We start from the raw sequence: 25,549 nt of genomic DNA, 5'->3' as shown, positions 1-25,549 counted from the left end.
TTTTTAGAATCAGGATCCAAATATGAGTGTTTTTTTTTTTTTTTTTAAACTGTCAGAAGTAAGAGAGAGGAAAGCAAAGGGAAAATGGAACAGAATTTAAAAGAAACAAATGGAAACAGGGGTGGCCTTACCTTAGCCAGGAGAGTCGGATACACATGAACAGAGGGGTGGATGGGTTGGACACTGAGTGTGCCATAGCTATCAGAAATGGGACAGGAGGAGGGGCTCCACTCCTCTGTGCCCCTCAGTCTTCCTAAGTAGAGCCTGGGGTTTTGTTGTGATGGGTTATAGATAGCAGGAAGTATGGGGTGTGTGTGTGTGTGTGTGTGTGTGTGTGTGTGTGTCCCAGGTTCTAGGCCTTCTTTGGCCTGGGCTAGCCTGGAGCTTATCTGTCAGCCCTGTCTTCCATCCTCCCTCCAGCTATCCCAACAGAGGGGTAGTTGTCACATTCTCTGGGAATGAACTATGAAAGGCTTGTGAAGGTTTCACGTTTATTTCACAGGGCATCAACAGGACAATCAGAGGCCCCAGAGCTGCAGGCAGGTGGCTGCCCTGGGCTTTGCTGAAGGCCGTTCCCAGCCATCACAGCTTGTGTCTCCATGGCCAGCTCAGACTCCAGGGCCTTCTGGAATAGACCAGGGTTCTCTTAAGCAAGAGCCTGAGTCTGCTAAAGTGCCTTGTGAGATGGAACTGTCCAGCCTCCTCAGGTTGTCCCATCCTGGTAGGCAGCAGCTTTCTGTGGTCTCTGGGGTCTCATTACTAATCCATCAGGTCCAGGGAACCCCAGTTTTAAGACACTTAAACAGGGGAGGAGCATGTCCTACTAGAAACATCCAAAATGTTCTTACATTTGTTCCTGAATCTTTCTTTTCTGAATCTTTGAGGGTGTGGAGCCTGTTTATAAAACTTAGGCTGCATCTGGTCATTTTTACATTATAGAGACATCACTATCAAATCCAGAATGGCCTTTGGAAGACAGGGGTTCTCAGTCAAATTTTGTCATTGAGGTCTCTTCACTGCTTCCCTGGAATCTTCTAGCATGGGTTAAGTAGGCCTACATTCAAAGGTAGGCAATAACTCAGCCTCCTCCCCAGCCCCCCAGTGCTTTTAGCAAGAATCAGGCTCAATTGTATTGGTCCTTAGGCATGACCTTTGAGCCGGAAAATTCAGCAGTGCTCAGTGAGGAGAAAGGCCTCTTCAAAAATGAGGCAAGGCCTGTAGAAAAGGCCTCCAGGGCTGAGTCACCCTGGGCACCAGGCCGAGCTGCTGCAGCTGCAGCCGGGTGGGCCTGTAGGCCATGAGGCTGCTGTAGGGAGCTGGTGTTCCCTCATGGGGCCTCATGGGGACTAAGAGAGGAGGTGGAGCCACAGCTCTCCGGGTGCTGTGGTAGGGCTGCAGCCTTGGAACTGCGGGTGGGATGAGGGCCAGGGGACTGCCCGGCCCTGAAGATGTGGATAGACTCTGGTTGTGGGCGTTGCTGCCAGTCGACAGGCTGCTGAAGGGGTTGGAGGAGGTGCGGTCACTGGCAGAGTCGCTGCTGCCACTGAGGCGGCCATTGGGGGCTTCTGGGCCCTTGTTGGGTTGGAGTGGGGCAACCAGCCTTGGGGACTTCAGACCCATCAGGGGTTTGGAGGAAGCGTAGAGGCGTCGAAATTCCTCATCAAACAGCTCCACCGCCTGGCCGGTGAACTTGGAAAGGATGTTTCTGTGCACGTGTCCACAGAGCCAAGAGAAGCTGCAGGGGAGAGGAGACGGTGAAGAACCATGGCATCAGTCTTGGGTTTGTGTGTCCCGCAGAGCCGCCCACCAGGGCTACTGCTCCTCAGCACAAGCAGGGACATTGCATCCCAGCAGAAGCCCTGATAACTGGTTACTTAAGCCCTGCAAAGCTTTGTCTCCTCTTTTACAAATGGCGGCACTGAGGCTCAGAGACCAGGACATACTTGCAGAAGAATCATTGATTTGACGGAGTAAGTCTTAGGCTTCAACACACCCATGCATCCACTTTGTGCATGCGCACAGACAGACAGACAGACACACACACACAGACAGACATACAGGACACATACACACTGAGACACATAGGCAGGCAGGCAGACAGAAGAACACACATACAGACACAGAGGCAGACAGACAGACAGAAAGAAAGACACACGGACACACACACACACACCCGAGGGTCAGAAAATGGTTAAGGGTGTGTTGAGTGCTCTCTGCCTCTGTTCTCCTCAGAGGAGTCATCTGATGGAGCCAGTGTTGGGGGAGGGGTCTTCAGTGTCTCTACCTGCAAGATGGGGTACCTACCTCCTGCCAACACTTACTGAAAACACCTCCCCAAACAGGTAAAAGGGTGGTTGAGTGTTGGATGGTCCTGCTGTGTTTCTGTGGAAATCTAAACTGTCCTTCAGGCTCAGAGAGCCGGCACTGGCCTTTTTATCTCAGTGCTCAGGAAGTTGAGGCAAGGAGGATCACGGTGACTTCTAGACCAGCCTGGCCTATATAATAAGACCCCACAAAATAAGTAAATAATAGAAAGAAAGAAAGAAAGAAAGAAAGAAAGAAAGAAAGAAAGAAAGAAAGAAAGAAAGAGAGAAAGCACTTGAATGAGGATTTCACCCATTTTGTTCTTTGAGCCATGCAAAATGGGCTACAGGGACCTGAGTACCTTTAGCTTCATTTATGGAAGAAAGCCCCTCAGCCACCCAGGGCTGAACACCTTCGAGGACAGGTCTTGATGCCCCATCTAGAGACATTAAGTGGAAACAATATACTTGAGGCATTTATGACTTATTTTTATGATTCTCTTATTTTAGCAAATATTTTTCCATCTTGAATGGAAAACGCCTCCTCAGAAGCTGAGGTCAGGGGCGATGTCTCACCAAGAGGATCTAAGGGTCCTGGGCTACTTACACAAATGGACCATCCCTAGGGTAGTGCAGTGCAGGGGGATAGCCAGTAAAAGCCAGAGTCCCCAAAGTATGGGCGATGTCAGAGCTGATGAGAGACAGGCCTCTGGCTTCCAGCCCTCTGCCTGCCTGCCTGCCTTGCCATTCAGTCCTGGTCCAGACCCCGGGTGGGGTTCTCTATACTATGAATCAGGACAGGCCCACACAGGCTGGGAGAATCCTTGGAACAATTGGGATGCTTTGTTTAAATCTCTCCTCCCACCCAAGAGCACCCACAACCTGGAGAGGCGAGCCTCTGAGGCTGCGTTCAGGCCAGCCAGGAGGCGAGGAAGGGAACCATCAGGATTGGCTTAGGCTGAGAAACCAATCTTGCAGTGTTGTTTGGAATTGGACAAGATCAAGACACATGGGTGGGTAGCATGTTCCATAAAACAAGACCAATGACACCCTAGGAACTTCTTAGACCTTCCTCATGTCGGAACCCTTTAATACAGCTCCTCATGTTGTGGTGATCTCCAACCATTAAATTATTTTCAAGGCTGTCTCATAACTGTAATTTTGCTCCTGTTATGAACCATAATGTAAATATCTGTGTTTTCCAATGGTCTTAGGTGACTCCTGTGAAAGGGTCATTTGATTCTCAAAGGGGTCATGACCTATAGGTTGAGAACTGTTCACTGTCTTGGGCCCTTCATGCCCCTCCATCTCCTGTGTGCAAACATGCACACACACACACACACACACACACACACATACACACACACATATACACACACACATACACATATACACATACACACATACACACACACATGCACACACACACACACACCACACACATACACACACACACACACACACACACACACACACACACACACACTCTGTCTGTGTATCACTGGGCTTCACTCATACTTCTCTCACTAAACCCAGGGGAAGAAGTGATATCTACTGTTTGCTGAGATTGGGTCCTGAAATCAAAGCTTCATAATCTTTGTCTGGTAGCTACCTACTCTCCTTCCTGGTCTCTCTCCATGACCTATTAAATGCACAGATCTATTTGTTTTTCTATTTTACATAATGCTAATAGTATGGCCCTTAAAAACAAGATGTCTTAAAGTCTTGTTTATGTATCATTATTGTACATGTGTGCATGATGCATGTATGTGCACAGGCAGAGGTCTGCCATGGTAGGTACTTGGAGGACTGCCTTCAGGAGTGGGTTCTCTCCTTCCTGGTTGGTTTGGGGATAGAACTTGAGGCATTAGGCTTGCACAACAAGTGCCTTTACCCACTGAGCCATCTCACCAGCCTAGCATCTCGATGCTAGCCCGTGCCCAGTCCCACTGTGCTCCCAGCAGCCTCCAGTCCTAGGGTCCTGAGCTAGGAAAAGTCAGTGTAATGTGTCCTGTGACTACAGCATGTGTGTTAGTTGTTCTTTCGTTGCGAGGACCAAAACACCCATTGGAGACAAACAAGATTCTAGTCTGACATGGGGACGGCACGGCAGTATTCACGGTAGTTGGAACATGGGTGGAGCTGTTCATATGTAGAAGGATTGAAGGAAGAAAGCAAGCTATAACTAGGGCCAGACTATAACCCATGAAAGGAATACTTCATTTAGCCTAGTTCCACCATCTAGGCCCCGCCCCTACAGGTTCCTCAGCCCTCCTAAAAGGCACCACTACCATGGAGAATCAACATGTAAAATACAAGCCTATGGGGAACATTTTAGATTCAAACCATACCACCAATCCCTGATTCCTTAGTTCATGAGTAGAAACAATGCTTTACGCTTATATTTATTCTTAAAAGTAACTATTTTAATTTGAGTTGTCTTAAAAACATACATGCAATCGTTTAGGATTTTTCTTTTAATTTTACATTGCTAAGACGTGTCCACATTATTGGTTGGTTTGTTTGGTTTGTTGGTTTTAAAACAAGGTTTCCCTTTGTAGCCCTGGCTGTAGACCAGGCTGGCCTTGAACTCAGAGATCCACCTACTTCTGCCTCCCAAGTGCTGGGACTAAATTTGTGTGTCACAATCGCCAGGCTACATTATTACTTCTTTTGTAATTTTTTTTTTTTGACTGTCACATACTATTCCATTGGTCATTCCATTGATGGGGGAGCACTGGCTTGTTCCTGTCACCAACAGTACTACTTTAACATTCTCATGTGTTCCTCCCGCATACATGTGAACAACAGTCTCCTGGATACATGCCTAGAACTGCTGGGTTATAAATGGTGAATGCTCACCTCGAGGAGAAAATCCCAAACACCTTTCAAAGCTGTTCTCTAAAACAAAGGCATTTTCAGTGTTTGCTAAAACCTTAGCTGATGTCACAGGCCTATAGGTAGACTGTTCAAGCAATCAATTTTGGTCTTGTACCAAAATAAAAAGTAAAAAGAGAAGATGCATCTCAGTGGTAGCATTTGCCTAGTATGCATGACACCCTGGGTTCAGTCCTCAGTACCCCAAACCAAAATAACCTCTCCTGGATTCTCACCGGACTCTGTACACCCTCTCCATGCTTGCAGCCCCAACCGTGGAGCAACAAGCCTGGATCCTGTAGACTGCCTCTGACCCCACATTTGCCACGCTTCTCACCCCACCCTCTTCTCTCCAGCCCAAACAGGTTCAGAGTAAACTGTGTGACTCTTCCCTTCCCCAGACTGTCACTAAAAAAGTGTTCTTAGTGCTAGTTCCAGTAGCCATGTGCCCAGTAGTGTCTGGCCCTGAAGCTTTGTCAGATACACACTGTCTTGAGAAACCTGGCCATGCTCCCTGGCACTTCCCTGATAAGCCCCACAGAAGGGATGATACACGGAAAGGGGCCTCACCTCCTGGAATGATGCTGCTCAAGTCATTAAACTAATATGCTCATAACAATAGCCTTTTTTAACTTATTCACTACAACCCACTGGGGAGGTCAGATAAGCCTGTGTAGGAGACCTAGCTGTGTCAGGCTGAGAAACCAAACTTACTATTCAACAAACCCGTCTGAAGCTGTAGCTAGCATAATACATGAGAGTGTATATGTAACTTGTTTTTGTTTTGAGACAGGGTTTCACTCACAGCAATCCTCCCAGAACTCACAGCCATCCTCCTGCCTCAGCACTCTGGATTCTTGGATTACAGCCTACAGAAGTCACCATATCTAACACCAATGGCATTTAAACTAAAAAAAAAAAGGGGGGGGGGAGGTGTTGGGGGTGTGGTGGTGTACTTGTGAGATGTATGTTAACGTGTGTCCTGGTATGACTCAGCACATGTGTGGAGACTGGAGGATAATTCTCAGGGGTGCTTTCTCTCCTTCCACTGTGGGTTTCAGAAATGGAATGAGGTCATTGGGCTTACTTGAGCCGTGCCTTTATCCGCTGAGCCATCACACTGGCCTAAATGCCAACATTTTTGTGTATCCCATGCCAGACAGTTAAGTGTGTGCCTTGTCATTTACTTGATCTGCCCGGCAACCTAATGGAGCGCTCTTCCATTTGTGTGTAGGAGGAAGCCGGCCGACAGAGGAGTGCTTGGGCTTGGAACGGGAGCCAACAAGCTCAAGTTCTTCTTCTTTTGGAGGAAGATGTGACACATAAGATTATGTTGACCTTGTTCACAAGGGAAACAGAGCCAAAGTGGAGATTAGACGCTGAAACGGGCCACACTTGAGAATAAAGACCAGCAGATTGTGTATCCTTTGATCCTGGAGGGGCCTGGCAGGGGATGGCACAGATGCACACAGGATGAACGAGGCCACACAGCAACAGTCCTTTGGTTTAGATCCTCGCAGCCCCCTCAGCAACAACATTTGTCTATTTTGTCCATCTGTCTGTCTGTCCATCCATCCATCCATCTGTCTGTATGTCTGTCTATACATGCTTCTATCTGTTTATCTATCTACCTATATGTCTGTCTGCCTATCTGCCTGCCTTTCTGCCTGTCTGTTTGTTTATGCATGCATCTGTCTGTCTGTCTATCTATTCATGCATCTATCTATCTATCTATCTATCCATCCATCTATCCATCCATTCATCCAAACATACATCCACCTACCCTCTCTCTCTCTCTCCATACATCACCTCAGCACATTTTCAAAAGACAGTGTTCCTCGACCCTCTCTCCTCTTTGTGGTAACTCCAACAGGCCCTGAATAGCTGGTATTTAGGAGAGATGGCAGAAAAAAGGGGGGAGAAACTGGTAGACAGCCACTAAGAGGGAATAGCCTGGATAATTAATTAACACTCTAAATGCAGTCTAAAAATTATGCAAAAGTGCCTCCATATAGATGCAAAAACATGTTTAAATTAGATATACCAAGAAGAGCAACTTCAGTAAGCTTAAGACTAAAGAGAGAGAAGCACAGCAGCTGGAGGAGGCTACTTAGTATTTCCAGCAATTACGGCACTACATTGAGTTCTGCCGTCTTTAGACCGGTTTGGTTAGGGTTTCATGATGGCTGAAGCAGTTGGTGGTGGGAGGGAAGTGTTTTCGGTCAGTAGATTATGCTGCTTGGCGGGGACTTCTTCCTAGAGTGTCATTAATATGCTGAAGACCCCTCTTTACGTGTTTTCTGAAATCCTTAACACTTAAGAGTTTAGAGGAGCTGAAAGCACAGGTGACCAGACCCTTGTCACCCTGATATGCAATGCAACGAGATACTGAAGCTCCTTCCATCCAGGAGATACTGAAGCTCCTTCCATCCAGGACAAAGACACTCTTGTGACATGTTTCCTTATGACAGACACCCCTGCATACCCTGGGGTCAGACATCCTGACACCTCTGTTGCAGGCCTAGTCATCTGGAGTCCCCCAGAACAGGCAGAGAGAGCACTGGCAGATTCTGCTGTCTAATACACCTGCTTCCTAGGCACCAGAACATTTACCCCTCTCTACTAAATCACCAGAGAGAAAGGCATATCAGAGCAAAACACAAGATAACATATCAAATTATATAAGTTCAGCTTGCCAAGGATGAGCTCATAAAAGAAATGTAAGAAGAAAATTTCCCCAGGCTGTTAAGTGACTCTCAGGAATTGAAAGGGCAGGTAGAGTTTTGGTCTAATAGACATAGGTTTGCAACTGCAGCACTCAGTGCCCGCCAGATCCTTCCCCCGCCAGCCACTCATGCAGAGTTTATAGAATCGAAGTGGAAAGTAGCTCAGATGAATACCCCACCATCTAAGGGTGATTTCCACGCTGCTCGTTAAGGCCCAAATGTGGAATCTTTATTCCGCAATGGCGGACAAAACATGTGCAGAACCAAATGGCTTACAAAGGCCAGACGTGAAATCTTTACAACACAGTTTTCAAATGAAATGAAAGAGGCTCCTAACTGCTAAGGGTTCCAAATGACCCTTGGTTCTCTCAAGCCTTTACAAACGAGTGCCAACTGCACAGGAAAGCACAGACGAGTTTATACACCACAAAAAGAGGGTTTGGGTTTTTTTTTGCTTTCAAATGAAGATTAAGTCAAAAAAAAAAAAAGAGCCTTTTTCTTAACCAGTTTATCAATGAGATACCTCTCTCTCTCTCTCTCTTTCTATATATATATATGCATATATATGCAGCCAACACTCACCAAGAAAGGGAGAAAATTTCAGGATCCCACCAGCTGCTAGGAATTCCCCAGTATTCCAAATGCAAGCTTACACTTGGCTGGCTAGCCTGGAGTTTACACTCCTGACTGGCTCTCCAAAAAAAAAAAAAAAAAAAAAAAAAAAAAAAAAAAGCTACCAGAGTCCGGAATCTGATATCTGTGCTTTGTGGTCACAGCAAAAGAAATCTAGGAGGCAGGAGTTAACAAAGGGAGGTGAATTCACTTACTGTGTTGGCTGGAACTGGGGCGAGAGTTTCTTTTAGTTCCTTTCTGCCTCTTTTGTTAACAGTATTGACATTTTATAGAAACGATGAAACAAGGTCTAGGAAGCACATAGAAGCCAAAGAAGGTCCCCAAACCACTCTGCAGGCAGTAGCAAGCCCTGACAGGCTGGACTCAGCTTAGACCAGACTCTGGACAGACAGAAGGACTGCTAGAGGATAAATACAACCTAAACTCAGCATTCCCCAGAAACCTTGTGAGGCTGGTTTCTGTTTGTCAGGAAAAAGCCATTATTTCTCTTGTCTCCTCCAGCCTACAACCTCCATCAGTGAGCACCTATCTCAGATTAACAAGCTCATAGCAGATCAAAGTCCCCATTCGAGTTCCAGGCTCTTCTGCCCCCGCAACCCCACTCTAACTCCCAGGCTATTCCTTCTCACACACACACACCCCTGTTGTGTCAACTGCAACTGGTCCCCTTAAAACTGACAAGGTTCTGCCTGCCTTTTGTTGTCCCCTATTCCCCTAAGAGATAGCCTCGGCAGTTTGATTCCCCAATAAACCTTTCTTTCTACCCACAGGGTGGTCTGGTTCAGGGATTTCACTGTGATTCAGCAGTGAGATGGGTAATCAGAACTTCCTACGAGGTGAGAGCCTTCGATGGTGCCGTAGCTTCAGCCTGGATTCTGCTCCAGGGTGGGATCCCCTGGGGAATACACGGCTTTAGATGCCATTTAATTCAATGTCCTTGTAATATTTTTTTCATAATAACTACTCCGTGGTCCTGCGGAAGGGAAGCACTGATGGGTTCTAGCAGGCAAATCTTTCAGGTTAGAGTGACAGTCAGCTCTTCCAGCCATTGGCCACATCTCCTCTTCTCTCTCCATAGAAGCAAAGCCTCAGTTCCAGAAGAAAAATGCTCGAGAGTGAGACTTCCAGACCTTACACTGTCAGAAGCTGGGGGCTGGGAAAATCCCTGTGAATGGATAAACAACCGTAGCAAACTGTACTACGTCTACACAGTGGAATACTGTTTAGCTGTAAAAGGGACAACAATACTGATGCGTGCAATAGCTGGTGTGAATCTTAAAAAACACTAGGTTAAGTAATAGGATCCAGTCATAAAATACCACGTAGTGCCTAATTCCATGTATATGATGCCTATAGAAAGCAAACTCATCAGAATATAGACTGGGGGCGGGGCTAGGGGAGAGGGGAAATGAGAGTGACTTTCTAAATGAATTTCTTTTGGGGGTGATGGAAACATTTCGTGACTAAACGGTGGTGAGTGTACAGTGCTGGGGATGTGCTAACTGCCACCCAATTGAACATTTTGATGTGATTAATTTCATGTTGTGTGAATTTTAATTTTATAATAATAATAGTAATGGGGAAAAAAGAGTCTAACCAGGACAGCAGTTCTCATCTGTGAGTCACCCCCCTTTGGGGTCATGTACCAAACGTCCTGCATATCAGATATTCACATCATGATTTATAACAGTTGCAAAATTACAGTTATGAAGTAGCAGTGAGATAATTTTATGTAGGCCCACCACACCACGAGGAGCTGAGTTAAAGGGCCACAGCATTAGGAAGGTTGAGAACCACTGAGCCACAGACTCCTTCCTTCAGGCACATTCTTGTATCAAGGGCAGCAGTCAAAATATGACAGTTTGAAGATATTGGCATGATGGTTTGGACAGGGGTAGTGTCTGGCTGAGACCCATGAATTAAGGACTTGCTCCCTTGACTGATAGTATAGGGTGGTGGCCAAATTTTATGGAGCTGGGCTTAACTAGAAGACCTTCAGTTATTGGGAGGTGTGCCTTTAAAGGGCCTTGTGAGCAGGCGGGAGAGATGGCACCAACTCCTTTTCCAGAGGATCACATGGCGGCTCAACCATCTTTAATTCCAGTTCAGGGGATCTGATGTCCTCTCAGGCCTCTCCAGGCACCAGACACCACATGGTGTAGACATGCATACAAGCAAAACACCCATATATACGAATTAAATAATAAAAAGCGGCGTGATCCCGCCTTCCCGCTGATTCTCACACTATTTTTTGGTGTGAGAATCATTGGCTTTGATTCACCGTCCTGCCATTTCATAATGTATATTGTTGTTACGTTTCAAACCTGACACAAAGGGCTGAGGTGCCTAACATATCAAAGTGGGTGTGTCCCCCAGGTCTTCCCAGCATCCCTCAGTCCCTACCTGTTACAGGGTATGACTGGCATACCCTGTGCTCTACCCTGAACTCTCCAGCCCAGGGGCTGGGCTGCCCTTCCCCCAGCAGCTCTTCCCTCAGTAATCCAGACGTTTTGGATACCCAGCCTTCTTTTACTTTTGATACTTGATTCTCCTCTGTCCCCTTCCCACATAGCCCAGCTCAGTCTGGCCATGTCCACTCTGGTCTCTCCCAGATGTCCCTGCCTCTGCCTGTGCCTCTCACATGTCTATAATAAACTTTCTCTTCCACCATACCTAGGTGGAAGTCCTTTCCTTTTTGTTTCTTTTTAGAAATTCAATTTTAAAAGTGTATTCGTACTTCATTCGGCAGGAAGGAATCTCCATGTGGCTTAGCACCCACACCCTGATAATACATTTTTCTGAAGTAACTTTCTATCTATGCATCAAACGTCAGGCCTGAGCTGAATGCAAAACTCAGTGGCCTTGATGAATGGGAGCCTTCCCTCTCACTAGACAGACAGAAACACTACTGAAGAGAAGCCGATCTCAGAGACAAGGAGGACCACGTGACAGAGGGACAGACCACCCCACAGAGAGGCAGATCACCTGACAGAGAGGAAGATCACCTGACAGAGGGACAGACCACCCCACAGAGAGGAAGATCACCTGACAGAGGGACAAACCACCTGATGGAGGACTGGACCACCTCCCAGAGAGGCAGGACTAATTTAGAATGATAGATTTTTGTTCTTCTTTTCCCTATAATCTGCTGGCTGAAGACGAGATGGAAGGATGTTTGGGTTGGTAATCCATGGTCTTTTCAGTAAAGATTTACTTCTGATATTTTTGGTTTTGCCTAGATGATGGGTATCAAAGGCTACTTGGAAAAGATAGGAGTCTGAGAGCCAGGAAATGGGCCCTTGTCAGGCACATTGGTTACCAGTTTGACCCTGGACTTCCTAGCCTTCAAGACTGTAAGACATAAATTTATATTACTTATAAACTACCCAAAGTACAGTATTTTTGTTATAGTTACATGAGTAGAATGAGGCATTATGCAAATATTAGTGATATCGATGTCATGAAAAGCAAGATTTTGAGACATTATGCAAATATTAGTGATATCAATGTCATGAAAAATCAGATTTGGACTAACATGCATAAATAAGCCCAAAAAAGCTCTCTCTCTCTCTCTCTCTCTCTCTCTCTCTCTCTCTCATGTTTTCTTCCACCATTTCCTTTTATGCTCACTCGTCCTTGCCTGAAGTTTTAGCAGGCCATTTAGTGGTGGCCACCCCCTGGCTGCATTGTTATCTCTGATTCTTCAGCATTGTTGGATTAAATGGATAGCCAGACATTTAGTGTCCAAGTTTTGACGTGTTTTAAAACAAATGGAACCTCTAAAGAAGACATGCAAAGAGCCAGCAAGCACAAGGCATCAACATTTCTCAGCCCTCAGGTAAATGTAAATCCAACACCACACACACACACACACACACACACACACACACAGAGAGAGAGAGAGAGAGAGAGAGAGAGAGAGAGAGAGAGAGAGAGAGAGAGAGAGAGAGAGAATGTCCAGTATGGCTGGAACAGAGGGACAACCAGTAACAGACATTGTTCAAGATCAGAGAAACTGGAGCCTTCAGACATTGGAGAAATATACATGAGACAGCTACTACAGAATGAACTTCTATTGGTTCATCACAAATAGAAACCCCAAATTAATACCCAGCAATTGTACCTTAAGGAATACACTCAAGAGAATTACAAATAACTCTGCAAAAAGTGGTGCACAGGAGAATTCTTCCCTGAATTGTTCACAAAGTTTGAAAAGTGGGAACAACCCAAATTCACTGCATCCACTGCAGAGTGAATGAACAAATGTGGTACACCCAAGCTGCACACCATTAAGACACCATGCTCAGTGAAAGAAGCCAGTCTGAGGAGACCACATCTATAGCTCTATTTATGCAAAAAGTCTACATGAGGCTAACCCACTGAGACAGGAAGTAGATCTGTGGTTACCCAGTGAACCAGTTTCTAACTGGTTCTGGGTAAGTGGATCTGGGAGTGGCCACCAATAGGAATGGGGTTTCTTATGAGGACAGCTGACTGTGATGTTGATGGTTAAGCAATGCTGGAAATAAGCCAGGAGAACTGAACCGCACAGTAAGTAGGTGAGCTGTGTGTGAATTCATAAATCTCGGTAAATCGGTTCTATTAAAATAATAGAAGTTTGGAAGGGGAAATAGCTCAGTAAACAGCCTACTATGAGGAACTTGCTTAGGATCCCTGCACCCATGTGAAACAGCCAGGCGTGGTCACATGTGTGGGTAAACCAACCCGGGAAGGGCGGAGGCAGAAACATTTCTGAAACTCACGGACCAGCTACTGTAACGATTGCTGAATACTGGGAGACCCTGTCTCAAAAGCTAAGGTGGAGAACCAGGAAGAAGACACAACAGCCTCTGACCTCCATAACTTATTCCTCCAACTCTACACATACATGCATGTGCACTCACACATACACAATTTTTAAAAAATTAAAAGCAAAGTGGGTCATGCCCATACACAACAAAACAAATGTACTTATTTTATAACAATCCCTCAGAGGTCCGAGAGAGTAAAAAGAAATCTATGTCCAATTTCAAGTATCAGGAAGGGGCCACATTTCTCGCTTCTTGCTTCATTTCTTTGATGAACTCTAGCTGTGGACAGAAAGAAGAGCTGGGAGCTCTGGGGGGCGGTGGGAGCAGCTAGCATCCAGCTGGCACCTCACTTAGTCTTTTACTGCCGGGAAAGCCTTGACAGCAGATGAAACCAATACTCACCTGTATGATCCGGATAAGACAAACCTCCAGTCTGAGATGATAAACTTCTCTTGGATTTGGCCTGCAAATTTCCTGCCTGACTTGGCACAATACACCTCCCCTTCCACACTCCTGATGGAGATGTTCTGTGGGAAGCAACGCGAAGGCGTCATTTACTAACTGCACATTTACTGATAAACACGCAGGCTACGACTGAACATGGACCCTCCGTTCTCTGGTGCGGTGGTTCTGAGAGGCGGGGCTTTGGGAGGTAATGAGCTCACGAGGGTGGAGCCTCATAAAGGGATTAGGAAGCCCTATGTAACAGAGCTCCCTCATTCTGTATGCCATGTGAAGATGCAGTAAGACTGTCATTTACATCCAAGGCAGAGAGCCACACCAAACACCGACTTTGTAGACATCTTGATCTTAGATCTCTCTGACTCCGGAACTGTGAGAAATAAATCTCAGTTGTTTATACGCCACCTGGTCTGTGACAGTCTGCCATAGCAGCCCAAACACACGGAGACAATTTGCATAGGAAGGATGTTCACCAAGGTTTTATCTAAGCTTGGAGAGATTTTGTATCATTTACATTTTTTGTTGGCTTAGTTTTCCAAGTTTTTTTTTCCATTGCTCTGGCAATAGATGGTATGATGAAAAAAGGTAGAATTCCAACAAAAATAAAACAGCAAATAAAAGAAAGACAAGGACCTGATGGCCCAATAAGCCCCTAGTCTAAGCCTCCATGGGCCACAAAAGGACTGCATTACAGAGGAGCAAGTCTGTAGGTAGCCTTAGTGACATGAATTCCTTATCATAAGCTGGTCAGAGAGCTGGCCAAGCATAACAAGAGGAGATAGTGTTGTGAAGGTGTGGACCCTGAACCATTTTGAGAAAAGGTGTGTTCACAACCCCAATACTAAATCTGTTTATATCTTGGTCTCCCTGGCGGCATCTGATGTCCGTGCCTCAGGTAGCGCCCATGGAAGACTAGAAATGGCAAAGCAGGGATGTGTGGAGATTTACTTCAGCTTTATAGCCAAGGCCTGTGGACTATGGCCAGATTCCTAGTAGTGCCTGTCCATGGCCACCAGGCTCTGGGAAGGGTACTCCAGTTCCTCCAGAAGCCCTCCTAACATCTCAGTGGCAAGTAGACACATCTACTGCTCTATAGGGGTAGCCCAGGAAGGCCAGGCCTGCTCTAACGCTCTCTGTATATTATAATGACCCTTTGAGGAGGAGTCGAGACCCAGAGAATTCCAGGCGGACCTCGAGTGACTGGCTGTAGACAGGGGCATCAGGAGGGATCCCTGAACTCAGCTGCCTCCCATCAGTGTGGAGGGGACGATGATGTATCTGAGCTGGAGGGGAGGTATCAGTGAACCCCAGAGGGCCACACATCAGCTGTTCAGCTAGACCCATTCGTGAGAAGAAATGAATGGTGTTGCCCATGACTCAATGCTCTCAAGTTTCTATGACTGAATTCCTGTCTCTGTGCTTCTTTTCTTCCCACCAGAAGAAAATGTGTGCTTGAGTACGCATGTTTAGGGGACGATCCAGTTAAACTGAAAGCATCAACTTCTTGTTGGGGTCACAGTGTTCAAAATGCATCTCTGTCTCTGTCTGTCTCTCTGTCTCTGTCTCTCTCTGTCTCTGTCTCTCTCTGTCTCTCTCTCTCTGTCTGTCTTTCTCTCTCTTTGTTTGTTTGTTTTTTTTTTTTTAAAGACAAGGTCTCAGTATTTGCTCTGCTGTCCTGGAACTCACTGTGTAGACCAGGCTGGGCTTGAAGTCACAGAGATCTGCCTGCCTCTGCCTCCCAAGTGATGGGATGAAAAGGAAGCACCACCACCATCCTGCCCTCAAGACACACACCTCACTGGTCCATTTGAGTGGCTCTGTGCTGTCGGGTGTATCAGCTTTGTTTCTAAAACTGAGCAAAGGAAGAGAAGATACAGCCTGCTTCTTGGCAGCCTTTTGAAACTTCAAAGGCCTCTACATCCATTCCATCAAGGTCAAAGGATTATAGGTGGAAATATCGGAAATCTCGTCTGAGTCAGAACCTAACAATATCCTTCGGAATTCTCTAGTCCTCTTTCTCCATCACGACTGTTTCAGAAGCCAAGTACTCTGTATAGTATAGCACAAGATGGAAGAAGGCTGGTTGGCCTATATGGGAATTTGAACAAGAAGTGACTTAATATCTCTGAGCTATTAAGATGGGGGTGGGGGTGGGTTAGCTATCACTGTCCTATCTGGTGGATACAGAATACCCTTAGAACTGTCACTGAACCCCTACCTTGAGATGAATATCAGAGATCTGGACTTTGTCACACATCTCCTGGAAGAGCTTCACACCTCCCTGGTCCAGAAGCACACAGACGAATACCCCGCGCTTGTTGGCTGCCTCTAGAATGTCACAAAAGATCTCCACATCCGTGAACACGTCCATCAGGATGGCTAGGACCTGAGCCAGGAGAGAGGACTCTGTTACCAAAGAAGTCAGGGCAGCGCTACCAGGTGGCAGCTGAGACTTCTAAATGGCAGTGGGTCTCAGAGCTGGAGGGGATTGGGTAGGATAGGGAAGGTCTGACCCAGCAGGACTAGAGGAAGAGAGAGCCAAAGGGGAGGGCCTGCTCCTGTCTTGGCCCCACTGTACCAAACTAGGCGTTTCTTTGCTTCTGTGTTGAATTGGAGTGAGAAGTGCTGAGGAGAAAGATCAAGAGGACAGCTGGGAGGTGAGAGAAAAACAAACAGGCAACTTAGCAGGCTCAGAGGAGAGAAAGAAAATAGAATGGTATTCCCGGCTATTTGGAGACAGGAGACACACGGGACCGAAGTTTTTGAGTATTCTTAATCTTTTAAATTTTATTTATCTATTTGTTTATGTTTCTCTCTCTCTCTCTCTCTCTCTCTCTCTCTCTCTCTCTCTCTCTCTCTTACACGGAGAGACAGAGAGAGAGAGAGAGAGAGAGAGAGAGCACAGTGGCAGGTAGCTTGTGCCTTTGTGTGAATGTAGAGGTCAGAGGACAACTCTGGAGCTGGTTCTCTCCTGCCACTATGTGGCTCTCAGGGATTGAACAGCAAATTCTTAGGTTTGGCAGTTGAGCCATCACACTGCCCCCTAATGCCTCCCCGCCCCCAAGTCCTCATATACAACAACATCCCATGTGGGAGAACCGTATTCAAACTAGATCAAAGAAAGCTGCCCCAGTAGGATGGAGGACTCTTGGTGTCCCAGCAGCCTCGGTACCATCAGTCTCCTCAGAACCTGGCTGAGAGATCCCACAAAGGGGAGGCACATGGAGGTGTGCCTGCCTGCCAAATTTCCATTTTCTCCTTTTTCTGCCAACAACACCCCAGTTAGATTTGAATGGATCGTCTTTCCTTTCTACTCAGTGAGATTTGGATGGAGCTCCTGGCAACCAGGGGCACAGGCACAGCAGGAGACGAAGGCCAGCGAAATGGGAGCACTGCATCCCTCCCTGGCTGCCAAAACAGGTCCAGAGATAGTTACAGCATCTACCTACCTTATGAGGGCTGCCCCAGGTCATTTGTGGGAACTCTTGAGGAAAGGAGATGTTTTGGTTTGTCTGTTGGTACCCCCACCTAGTTGCTTAGTTAATAGCTGATGGGCCACAGATCCTGGCACCCAGTGTGCTGTTCCTTGTGGAAAGCACACACCAAAGTAAAGCCACCCTGGAGAAGGCAAGGCCAGGCAGTGGGCATGGATCCTCAGCAGCAGAACCTGAACACCTACCTGGTTCCATCTGTACCTGAAGTCCTTTGAGTGTTGGGATTACAGGGGTACACCCCTATGCCAAGCTACCTCTGACCTTTCCACAAAGGATGTCAACAAATCTCCTTTAGTTTGCTTGGACTTATTGATTCTCCTTCTGAATACCTAAGTTGTGGTATATTGACAATTCCATTATTAGGAAGCCATTTTTCAAGCTCATTCTGATGATTGTGTTAAAATTGCAAGATCTGGTGGTGTGCTTGTGGTCTGGAGCTGGACAGTCAGTGCTCAACAAATGTGTGTTAGTAATGAATGAAAAGAAAAGAAAAGAAAAGAAAAGAAAAGAAAAAAAAAAGCAAAACAACCCAATTGTCATCCTCCATTGTAACTGCCACAGGCAGTAGTCATGACAGGAGGGGCGTGGAAAGTTTCTTCTTCAACATTAGAGGTTGCTGTTTGCCAGTGAAATGTCCCCCACAGGCTCATAAACTTGGACACCAGTTCATCAGATGGTGGGGAGTTTGGGGGAGGTTGTAGAACTTTTGAGACTTGTTTCTCACGGGTGTTTTCTCATAGCATTGAGACAAGTAACTAGCACGCTATAACAACATTGTTTCATGGTCTTAGGAATAATAAGTCGGTGTGTGCGAGCAGGCGAGCAGGTACTTTGTTCCATTTTGCTAAGGGAGCATGGATACTTTGTTTCATTTTGCTTTGAGTCTCATTGTACAGCCAAGGCAAGCATTGACTCGCAGTCTTTCCACTTCAGCCTCCAAGTGCTGGGATTACCAGCCTGTGTCAATATGCCCTGTGACAATGTTTTTTTGCTTTGTTTGTTTTGAAAGCACTAACAACTGGGAGGTAACAAGGGAAGAGAACACCTCATCTCATGGGTGGGCCAAGGAGGTTGCTGGGCCCTGTGTAGGTTGACTACTTAGCTGATGGGGACATCTATGCAAGGGAGGAGACAATGGAGAAGTTACTCTTGAGCAATGGGGCCCAAACTCCATTAGAACTGATTGGTTGTCACACAGCTGAACGTGTGTAAATTAAATGTATAGGGGCTCAAATGTACAGGGTCTTCTTCCTCTGTTGTGAGATAATACGACCCTTCCAAGGCATAGAGAGAAGACACTACGCCCTTTCCAGAGTAGCAGAGCTGTTTCTCTGAGACAGTGTTGGTGACAGGTTTATAAAAACAAGGTACCTTGATTTATCGGTTATGGATGCTTGGAAAGATGGGTACACAACATTTGGGTTTATCTCATTTACTTCTTGTTGGAATGGGCTTCTGGCTAGGTTAATTTGAGGCCACTAACTGCCTTGAATTACTCTTCGTAAGCTCCCTTCATGGTGACTGGGGAGGGGAGGTGTCATCTTAAAGAGTGTACTGTGGTCATCTTAACGAGTAGGAACTGTGGTTCCTCTCACCAAAAATACATGGTCCTAGCCAAATTTGTACGTGAGACTTTGGGAAAAAGTCTTTGCAGATGGAATTGAGAGATCTGAAGGTGAATTCTTCCCAGCTGACTCAGTGGGACTTGGATCCAATGACAAGAGGTAACAGAGAGATTGGGTTTCCATGGTGGAGGACTGGGATCTCAGCTGAGGCAGGAAGATCAAGGAAGATCGTGGGTTCTGGGACAGCCTGGGCTACATACACCCTGCACCAAAATAAAAGATAACAGAGAGTAGATGCAAGAAGAGAGAGAGGCCATATGAAGGCAGAGACAGAGATTAGAGTTGGATAGTCAAGAGGCCTGAGCCTCCAGAGGCTGAGAGTTGGGAGCAAGGATTTTTTTTCCCTGGAGTTTGGAGACAGTATGGCCCAGCAGGTACCACAATTCCATCCTTTTGGCTTCCAGAACTGTCTGAGAATACATTCCTGTTGTTTTAAGGCACCAAACAGTAACAACAGCAATGGTTTGATGAGTATCTACTATCAGCCCAGGTTTGTTTCATGTGACTTCCTCAATATCAGTCCCCAGCTCCCCAGGTGAAGCTGGGGGTTCAGACAGCTTTCCACAACCACAGGACGGGGATGTGGTCAGAGCTACCTACGCCCCAACCTGGAAACCCATGCCCTCAACATTCTGCTCCACACTCACAAGGACTCTGTCTTTTTGTCAGTCTGTCTGTGTATAACAGCGACAACCTGAGGGAAGAAGGGTAAAGAAGGAATATTCTAGAATTAAAAGAAATATTTTGGTTCTGTTTCCCTGCCAGGAATACAACCCTACTTTATGTCTTCCCCAGTTTCCCTACTGGCCCTGAATTTACGTAGTAAACTTTACACACACACACACACACACACACACACACACACACACACACACCATAGAACATCCAGAATCACTATTAACAATTATCAATGATCTTCAAGACCTTTTGTCTATGTATATTATACCTACTGAGATGAGAAACTAAATCTGAAAAAAATTGTTTTTTGCTATTTTAGATTATTAGCCATCAACCCCATTCATTATAAAATAAATACCATAAAATAACAGGTTTCAGGGAATAACTATTTTTAGAAAGCTGTAGTAGGCAGCATGACCTTTTTCCTCATATGCTGTGTATTTGTATGCTGTGCTAAGGACAAAAACCAGGACCTCACACATGCTAAGCGGACCCTAACCCTGATGCTCTACACGTTTGCAAATGTATGTCTGCCTCCACAGGGCACTGTAGTTTCTCCTATCCCCTGTACCATGCTGTGAATGGAAGCATAGAACACAATATTTTGGGGTTGCTAAGACATAGCTCCATTGATAGAGTGACTGCCAGGTATGCAGGAAGCCCCATGTCCAATTCCTAGCAGTGCATAAACTGGGTGTGGTGGTGTATGCCTGTAATCCCAGTGCTTGGGAGGTAGAGGCAGGACACTCAGAATTACATGACATCCTATGGCAGGGGAAACAATAAAAATGTTTTCTCCCCATGCAGATAAGTGCTCAGAAAGAGCAGAGCATCATAGAACTACTAGGAAGTCTCAGGACCCTCAGGGGCTTGTGACCCAATTGGGGAAATTCTAGTCTCATTCTTACATCTAATGTACAAGGCACACATAGTTGCTGGCCTTGCAACCTCTATCCTTGACCTCCCGACACGTTGGGGTCCCATTGGATAGATGGTAGCATTTCCCCACCTCCAGGACACATGCCCCCACCACCACCATCTTGACCTTTGCACTTAGCTTCTCTCTACCTGGTATTCTCCATCCTTCTCTGCCTGGCAAACTCTTACTCAGCCTCTGACTGTCAACTGAGAGGCCGCTTCTCAGCAGCCGGTCTTAGTCACCGTCTTCCAGGTACTGAGCTCTGCCCCACTTGAAGCCTGACCCACAGCACGGCATATTCCAATCCCCTCCTATAGTGGGAGGCAGCTGACAGAGACTTCCCCAAGGCAGGGAGACCTCAGTTTTGCTTTGCTACCCTGAGCTGGGTGGAGTGAGGGAATTCAGCTTGAAGGGAAGGAGGGTGGATCCTGCTTCTTAGGGTGGGGAATGCTCTAGAGAGGACCTGCCAGTCTGCTCCTGAGCCTGGCTCCCTTTCCTCTCAGGGGCTGCCCTTATAGTAGATGGGGGAGCTCAAGCCAATTTCCTTCCCTCTTCTGATCACCTGCTTCTATGACAGCGTAGATCCAAGGTGGCTGGATCCATCTCTGCCATCATCTCTGTGGGAACAGATAGCCCCAACCTTCTTGTCTGTCTGTCTCTGTCTTTTTCTCTGTGTGTCTGCTTGTCTGTCTCCATTTATCTGCCTGCCTGTCTCTCTCTGTCTGTCTAACTGTGTCTCTGTCTCTGTTTGTCTCTGTCTCTCTCTCTCTCTCTCTCTCTCTCTCTCTCTCTCTCTCTCTCTCTCTGTGTGTGTGTTATTGGGATGTGCACTCATACAAGCTTTGCATGTCTGAAGGATATAACAAAGTCAGTGTGTCTGCAGGTGTCTGGTATGCACTACAAATGGATGAAGCTTCAATAGGCTCAAGCCAACATGGAGGTTTAGGGGACTGTAGCAAAAGGGACCCAGTCAAAGAGGTCACCGTAACTTGCTCCAAAGGACCCAGGTCTTTCTACCTGCTAAGTGGACCCAGAAGTCCACACTTTTAGGTGAAACCTTTTGATTTTCAAGTGGCTTAAAATCCATAGCACACTGTATCATACAAAGAACATCAGTGGGGCTTAGGAGAGGATACTCTGCCAGAAGCAGGGAGACTCAATCAGGGAGCTGGGCTTCATGGCTAACCTTGTCTACTTTCCAGGGTGTTGCACTTGGCCTTGGAGTCTGGGCTGTGACGGAGGAGTCCCTGTGCGCTGCTCCCACCCTCAAGAGAGCAGAGGTAGTACACTTAGCAACAGACCCAAAGGAATCTCAGCTCATCAGGGCAGCTGTGCCCCAGGAGGTCAAGGCACTTGCCTGAGATGTTACAGGGTAGCCCCCCTGACAGTCTGCCTGGGCCCTTCTGTCACCGCCTGATTCCATCATGTCACGAAATACACTTCCGGAGCAGCCCTGCCACACAGTGACTACACCCAATGACACCTTCTATTTAAATTTCTAGAACTCTGCTTCCCCACAGCCCTCCAGGCCCCCAGTCTTGGTGGCTTTCCCAAAAACTTTAAAATTGCACACAATGTTGTGACCCTGGGATGATCCAGTCATGAGCCCAGGACATAGTGAGGAGTAAGTACAAACATAAATGTGTACTTTATGAGACAGAGACCAACACACACACACACACACACACACACACACACAGAGAGAGAGAGAGAGAGAGAGAGAGAGAGAGAGAGAGAGAGAGAGAGACTATGTCTTTATGATGACCCTCCCTCCTGTACTGGGGATTGAACTCAGGGCTTCTTCTATGCTAAACAAGCCCTCTACCACAGAGCCACGCCCCCAACCCTAGACGACAGATTTCTCTCCTCCTTGGAGTTCACTCTCTCCCTTGCCCCTCTGCAGTTTCAGGAAGAGTTGGGTACCCAAAACCCTGTATACCTGGAAAAAAAGATATATGAGAGTAAACCCCTCTACCCAGCCCCCAGTTGACACTGGCAACCACTGCAGACCTGCAGACCCAGAGGCACTGGGAACTCCTGTCCAATCTGCTCCGATGCCTGAGATCCTGTCAGCTGGGTCCCTGTTCTGAAGGACTTTCCACAGTCTAAGTAAAACATGGGCACTCTGGGGAGAGGGGAACTTTCTCTGACCCCCTCCCTACCTCACTTTCTTCTTAGACAGAGCTACCTGATACAGAGGCTACAGGGTAGCCAGATCTAGAGGCTGAGAGGACAAAAGAACAAGGATTTGTCTTAATGAAGTCCCCACGCCCCTTCATTTGGAAGCACTGACGAAAGAATAGCATGAACCCGAGTGAAAAGCAGGGATGGTTTGGAGCCAGGCAGAGTCTACAAAGTCCTGAAGCCAAAGACCAGAGACTTGAATCTGCAGGGGACTCGGGGTTGAGTGGCAAGCAGTAGGAGAGGAATTGGGAGCACCCACACGAGAGACGATAGTGCCAGGGATAGGTGTTAGTGGCATAGGACCCAGGTTGTTACAGGGATCAGGAGTCTGTGCTCCGGGGCAAGCCTGCGAGAACAGGATGCAGTCCCCTAGTCCTGTTTCATCAGCCGCTCCTTCCCGCACACCGCCAGGCTGACACCTCTGTGTGGGTACCTGGCTGGCCCGGGAGATGCAGCGGCGGACCAAATCTCTGATGTTGTTGTGTTTGTCCATCTGGAAGTAGACAGTGGCGCTGGACTTTTCCTTCATGTAGGGCTTCTCAGCCAAGGTCCAGGTGTGCAGCAGAGCTGGTTCGCTGCCTTCTGAAGTCACAGGGAAGTAGGTGCCTGATTGTAAGGAGCAGGAATCCAGTCCTCTGTGTCCCGATTCAGCCCCTCCTGCAGGATCTGGGGCACCGGGGGGCTCCTTGGCCTGGGCTTGGATGTACTGGGCCTCCTCTGAGGACAGGAAGTCTACCTCTCCTTCCTGGCTGAGAGCACGCCAATAAGCCTCTGGACCCCCATCCAAGAGGGCATCGGTGGCCAGCCGGGCGCTCTCATTATCACTGAAGTCAGCTCTGGCTGGCCGGATCCACTGGTTCTTGACATCTTCCAGACGTTTCCGGATCTTGCCCACATGCCTTGACCGGCTCATGCTGCTGTGCCGCTCAGTGGCCAGCCAGCCCTGGAGCTCTCCCAGTGTAGGAAGAATACAGCCGATACCAGGAAGGAATCGGGCTCCCAGTATTCCTAGGAAGCTATGGGCTTCCCATACTAGCTTGTTGAGTCCCTTCCTCCCCTCTTGCCTATTCGGAAAAATGATTCTTACTGCCCCAACAATGCTTCTTAGGGATCCTCACCTGCAGCCCAGGGATTGGCTTATCTGTGAGAGCCACCACCCTGCCCGCAAAGTCAGAGGGCTGGCTCAGTCACTGCCTTGGCACAGTCAACCATGGGATATTTCTTCTGCTTCAGCCTCGGGCTGAGCCGGCTTTCCCACTTGGTTGCACAACACTGAGGGCCTGGAACCCCTCCGGTCTTTGTTACAGTGAAGAGCCACTCCTCCTGCCCCACAGAACCAGCCCAAGGGATAGACAGGACCAAGGAGGACTGTGCTCTGCTCCCCTTTGTGCTCCTTGGCCCAAACTCCCTTGGGTTCATATAAGGCCAACAAAAACTTCCCCAGGAAACCCCTCCTTCACTTGCCCACCCCCTCCCTGTGCCATGAAAGAGTGTCTGTCTAGTATTTGCCATTAACCCGCTTGTTCAGTCTGCAAAGCGTTTCCAGGTCTGGGGATCATGCTGGCCTTTGGGGAGTCTGGCTGCTGGTCAGGCTACTATTTCATGGCCTGGGAGCCCATAGGATCCATCTCGGGGCTGGAGGAGGGGCACCATCTGCGAATGAACTCTGTGACCTCTGAGGGAATAACCTGTGTTTTCTCTCTAGACCAGATGCCAGCCAGCTGTGGGATGGAACATCTGGAACTCCTGACTGGCACGGATTGGGCCCTGCAGGAAACAGGCTAAGATGAGGAGCCAGGCGTCTTGGAAGGGGGCTCCAGAGAGCAAATGCTGAGAGGGTCGTGGGGAGTTGAACAGCATGGAGGGACACTTGTCTTGGTCAGGTAATGGCCATCTGGGGATCCTGGACATGATAGGACACACAGGGTACTTAGTTCTCTGAGAACTGTGTGACAGGATGGAGTCACACCTCAGCTTTCCTTCCTGGAGGTGTTTTACCTGCCAGTCCGTCTAGCAGCTATGGAGGGCCTCTCATGCTGGGGTTCACCCCAGCAGCTGGCCTGCCTGAGAGCCCACTGAGTGCATGTGGTGACAAAGTGGCAGGTGGTTACAGGAAACTATAAATGTGGGAGGGATGACACCCGGGGACAAAAGCTGGGAACTGGCAATCCCTGCTCAAAGGATCTGTGCCAGGAAACTCCAGTCGTGTGCTGTCAAGGAGCCAGAACATGGGACGAGCTGATGCCTCTAGGCCATTGCTACTCCCCAAAGAAAGGCAGATCTAGGCTTCTAGGACCTAGACCTTCTAGGACCCTGGTGACTTGGTCCAGCAGGATAGTCACGTCGTTTAAATCAGAGCACGATTCAAAAGCAAGAAAATCAATTTAAAAAGAAATGGTTTTCCTCTTAGGACAGACAACGAAGGGACCCAATTCACAGTCTCAGACAAGCCTCCCCTTGTTTCAGCCTCTCTCCTCCCTCAGTCCCTGTCCCCCAAAGACAAACCCACTAATCCCTGCTTGGCTCTCTGCCCTCTCTCTTCTTGCTCCCGGAAGTGAACCTGCTCCCCTCTCCCACAGCCTCCTCCCTCTTCCTGATTCCTGGGTTCTACTTGCTTTGTTCTCACCATTTTCTGATTTTTTTTGCATTGTCCAAGTCCAGTTCCCTCCTAGTGAGACAGACTGTGGGCAGAGAGAATACCCCATAGGGTTTATTATTCATGCCAAGGGATATTTTGTGCTTCGCTGACTTGATACCGTCTAGAATGACCCCATGTGAACTTGTCCATACTCGGCACCCCTTGAACACTAAGACAACCCGACTCTCTAATATTGAGG

General features: G+C 47.5%; 1 protein-coding gene across 1 annotated transcript; it reads right to left on the bottom strand.

Annotated features, from left to right (window-relative positions):
* Positions 1-368: 368 nt before the first annotated feature.
* Positions 369-23,977, bottom strand: Fam83a (family with sequence similarity 83 member A). Its single transcript, XM_034517226.2, has 4 exons — positions 23,146-23,977; positions 16,031-16,198; positions 13,753-13,877; positions 369-1,735 (listed from the first exon to the last, which is right to left on the bottom strand). The coding sequence occupies exons 1-4, from the start codon at positions 23,623-23,625 to the stop codon at positions 1,198-1,200; spliced, it is 1,311 nt and encodes a 436-aa protein (XP_034373117.1). The 5' UTR covers positions 23,626-23,977; the 3' UTR covers positions 369-1,197.
* Positions 23,978-25,549: the final 1,572 nt, after the last annotated feature.

Source organism: Arvicanthis niloticus, chromosome 13 (assembly GCF_011762505.2).
Source record: "Arvicanthis niloticus isolate mArvNil1 chromosome 13, mArvNil1.pat.X, whole genome shotgun sequence".
Taxonomy (NCBI): Eukaryota; Metazoa; Chordata; class Mammalia; order Rodentia; family Muridae; genus Arvicanthis; species Arvicanthis niloticus.
This window is presented reverse-complemented; position numbering and strand designations above follow the sequence as displayed.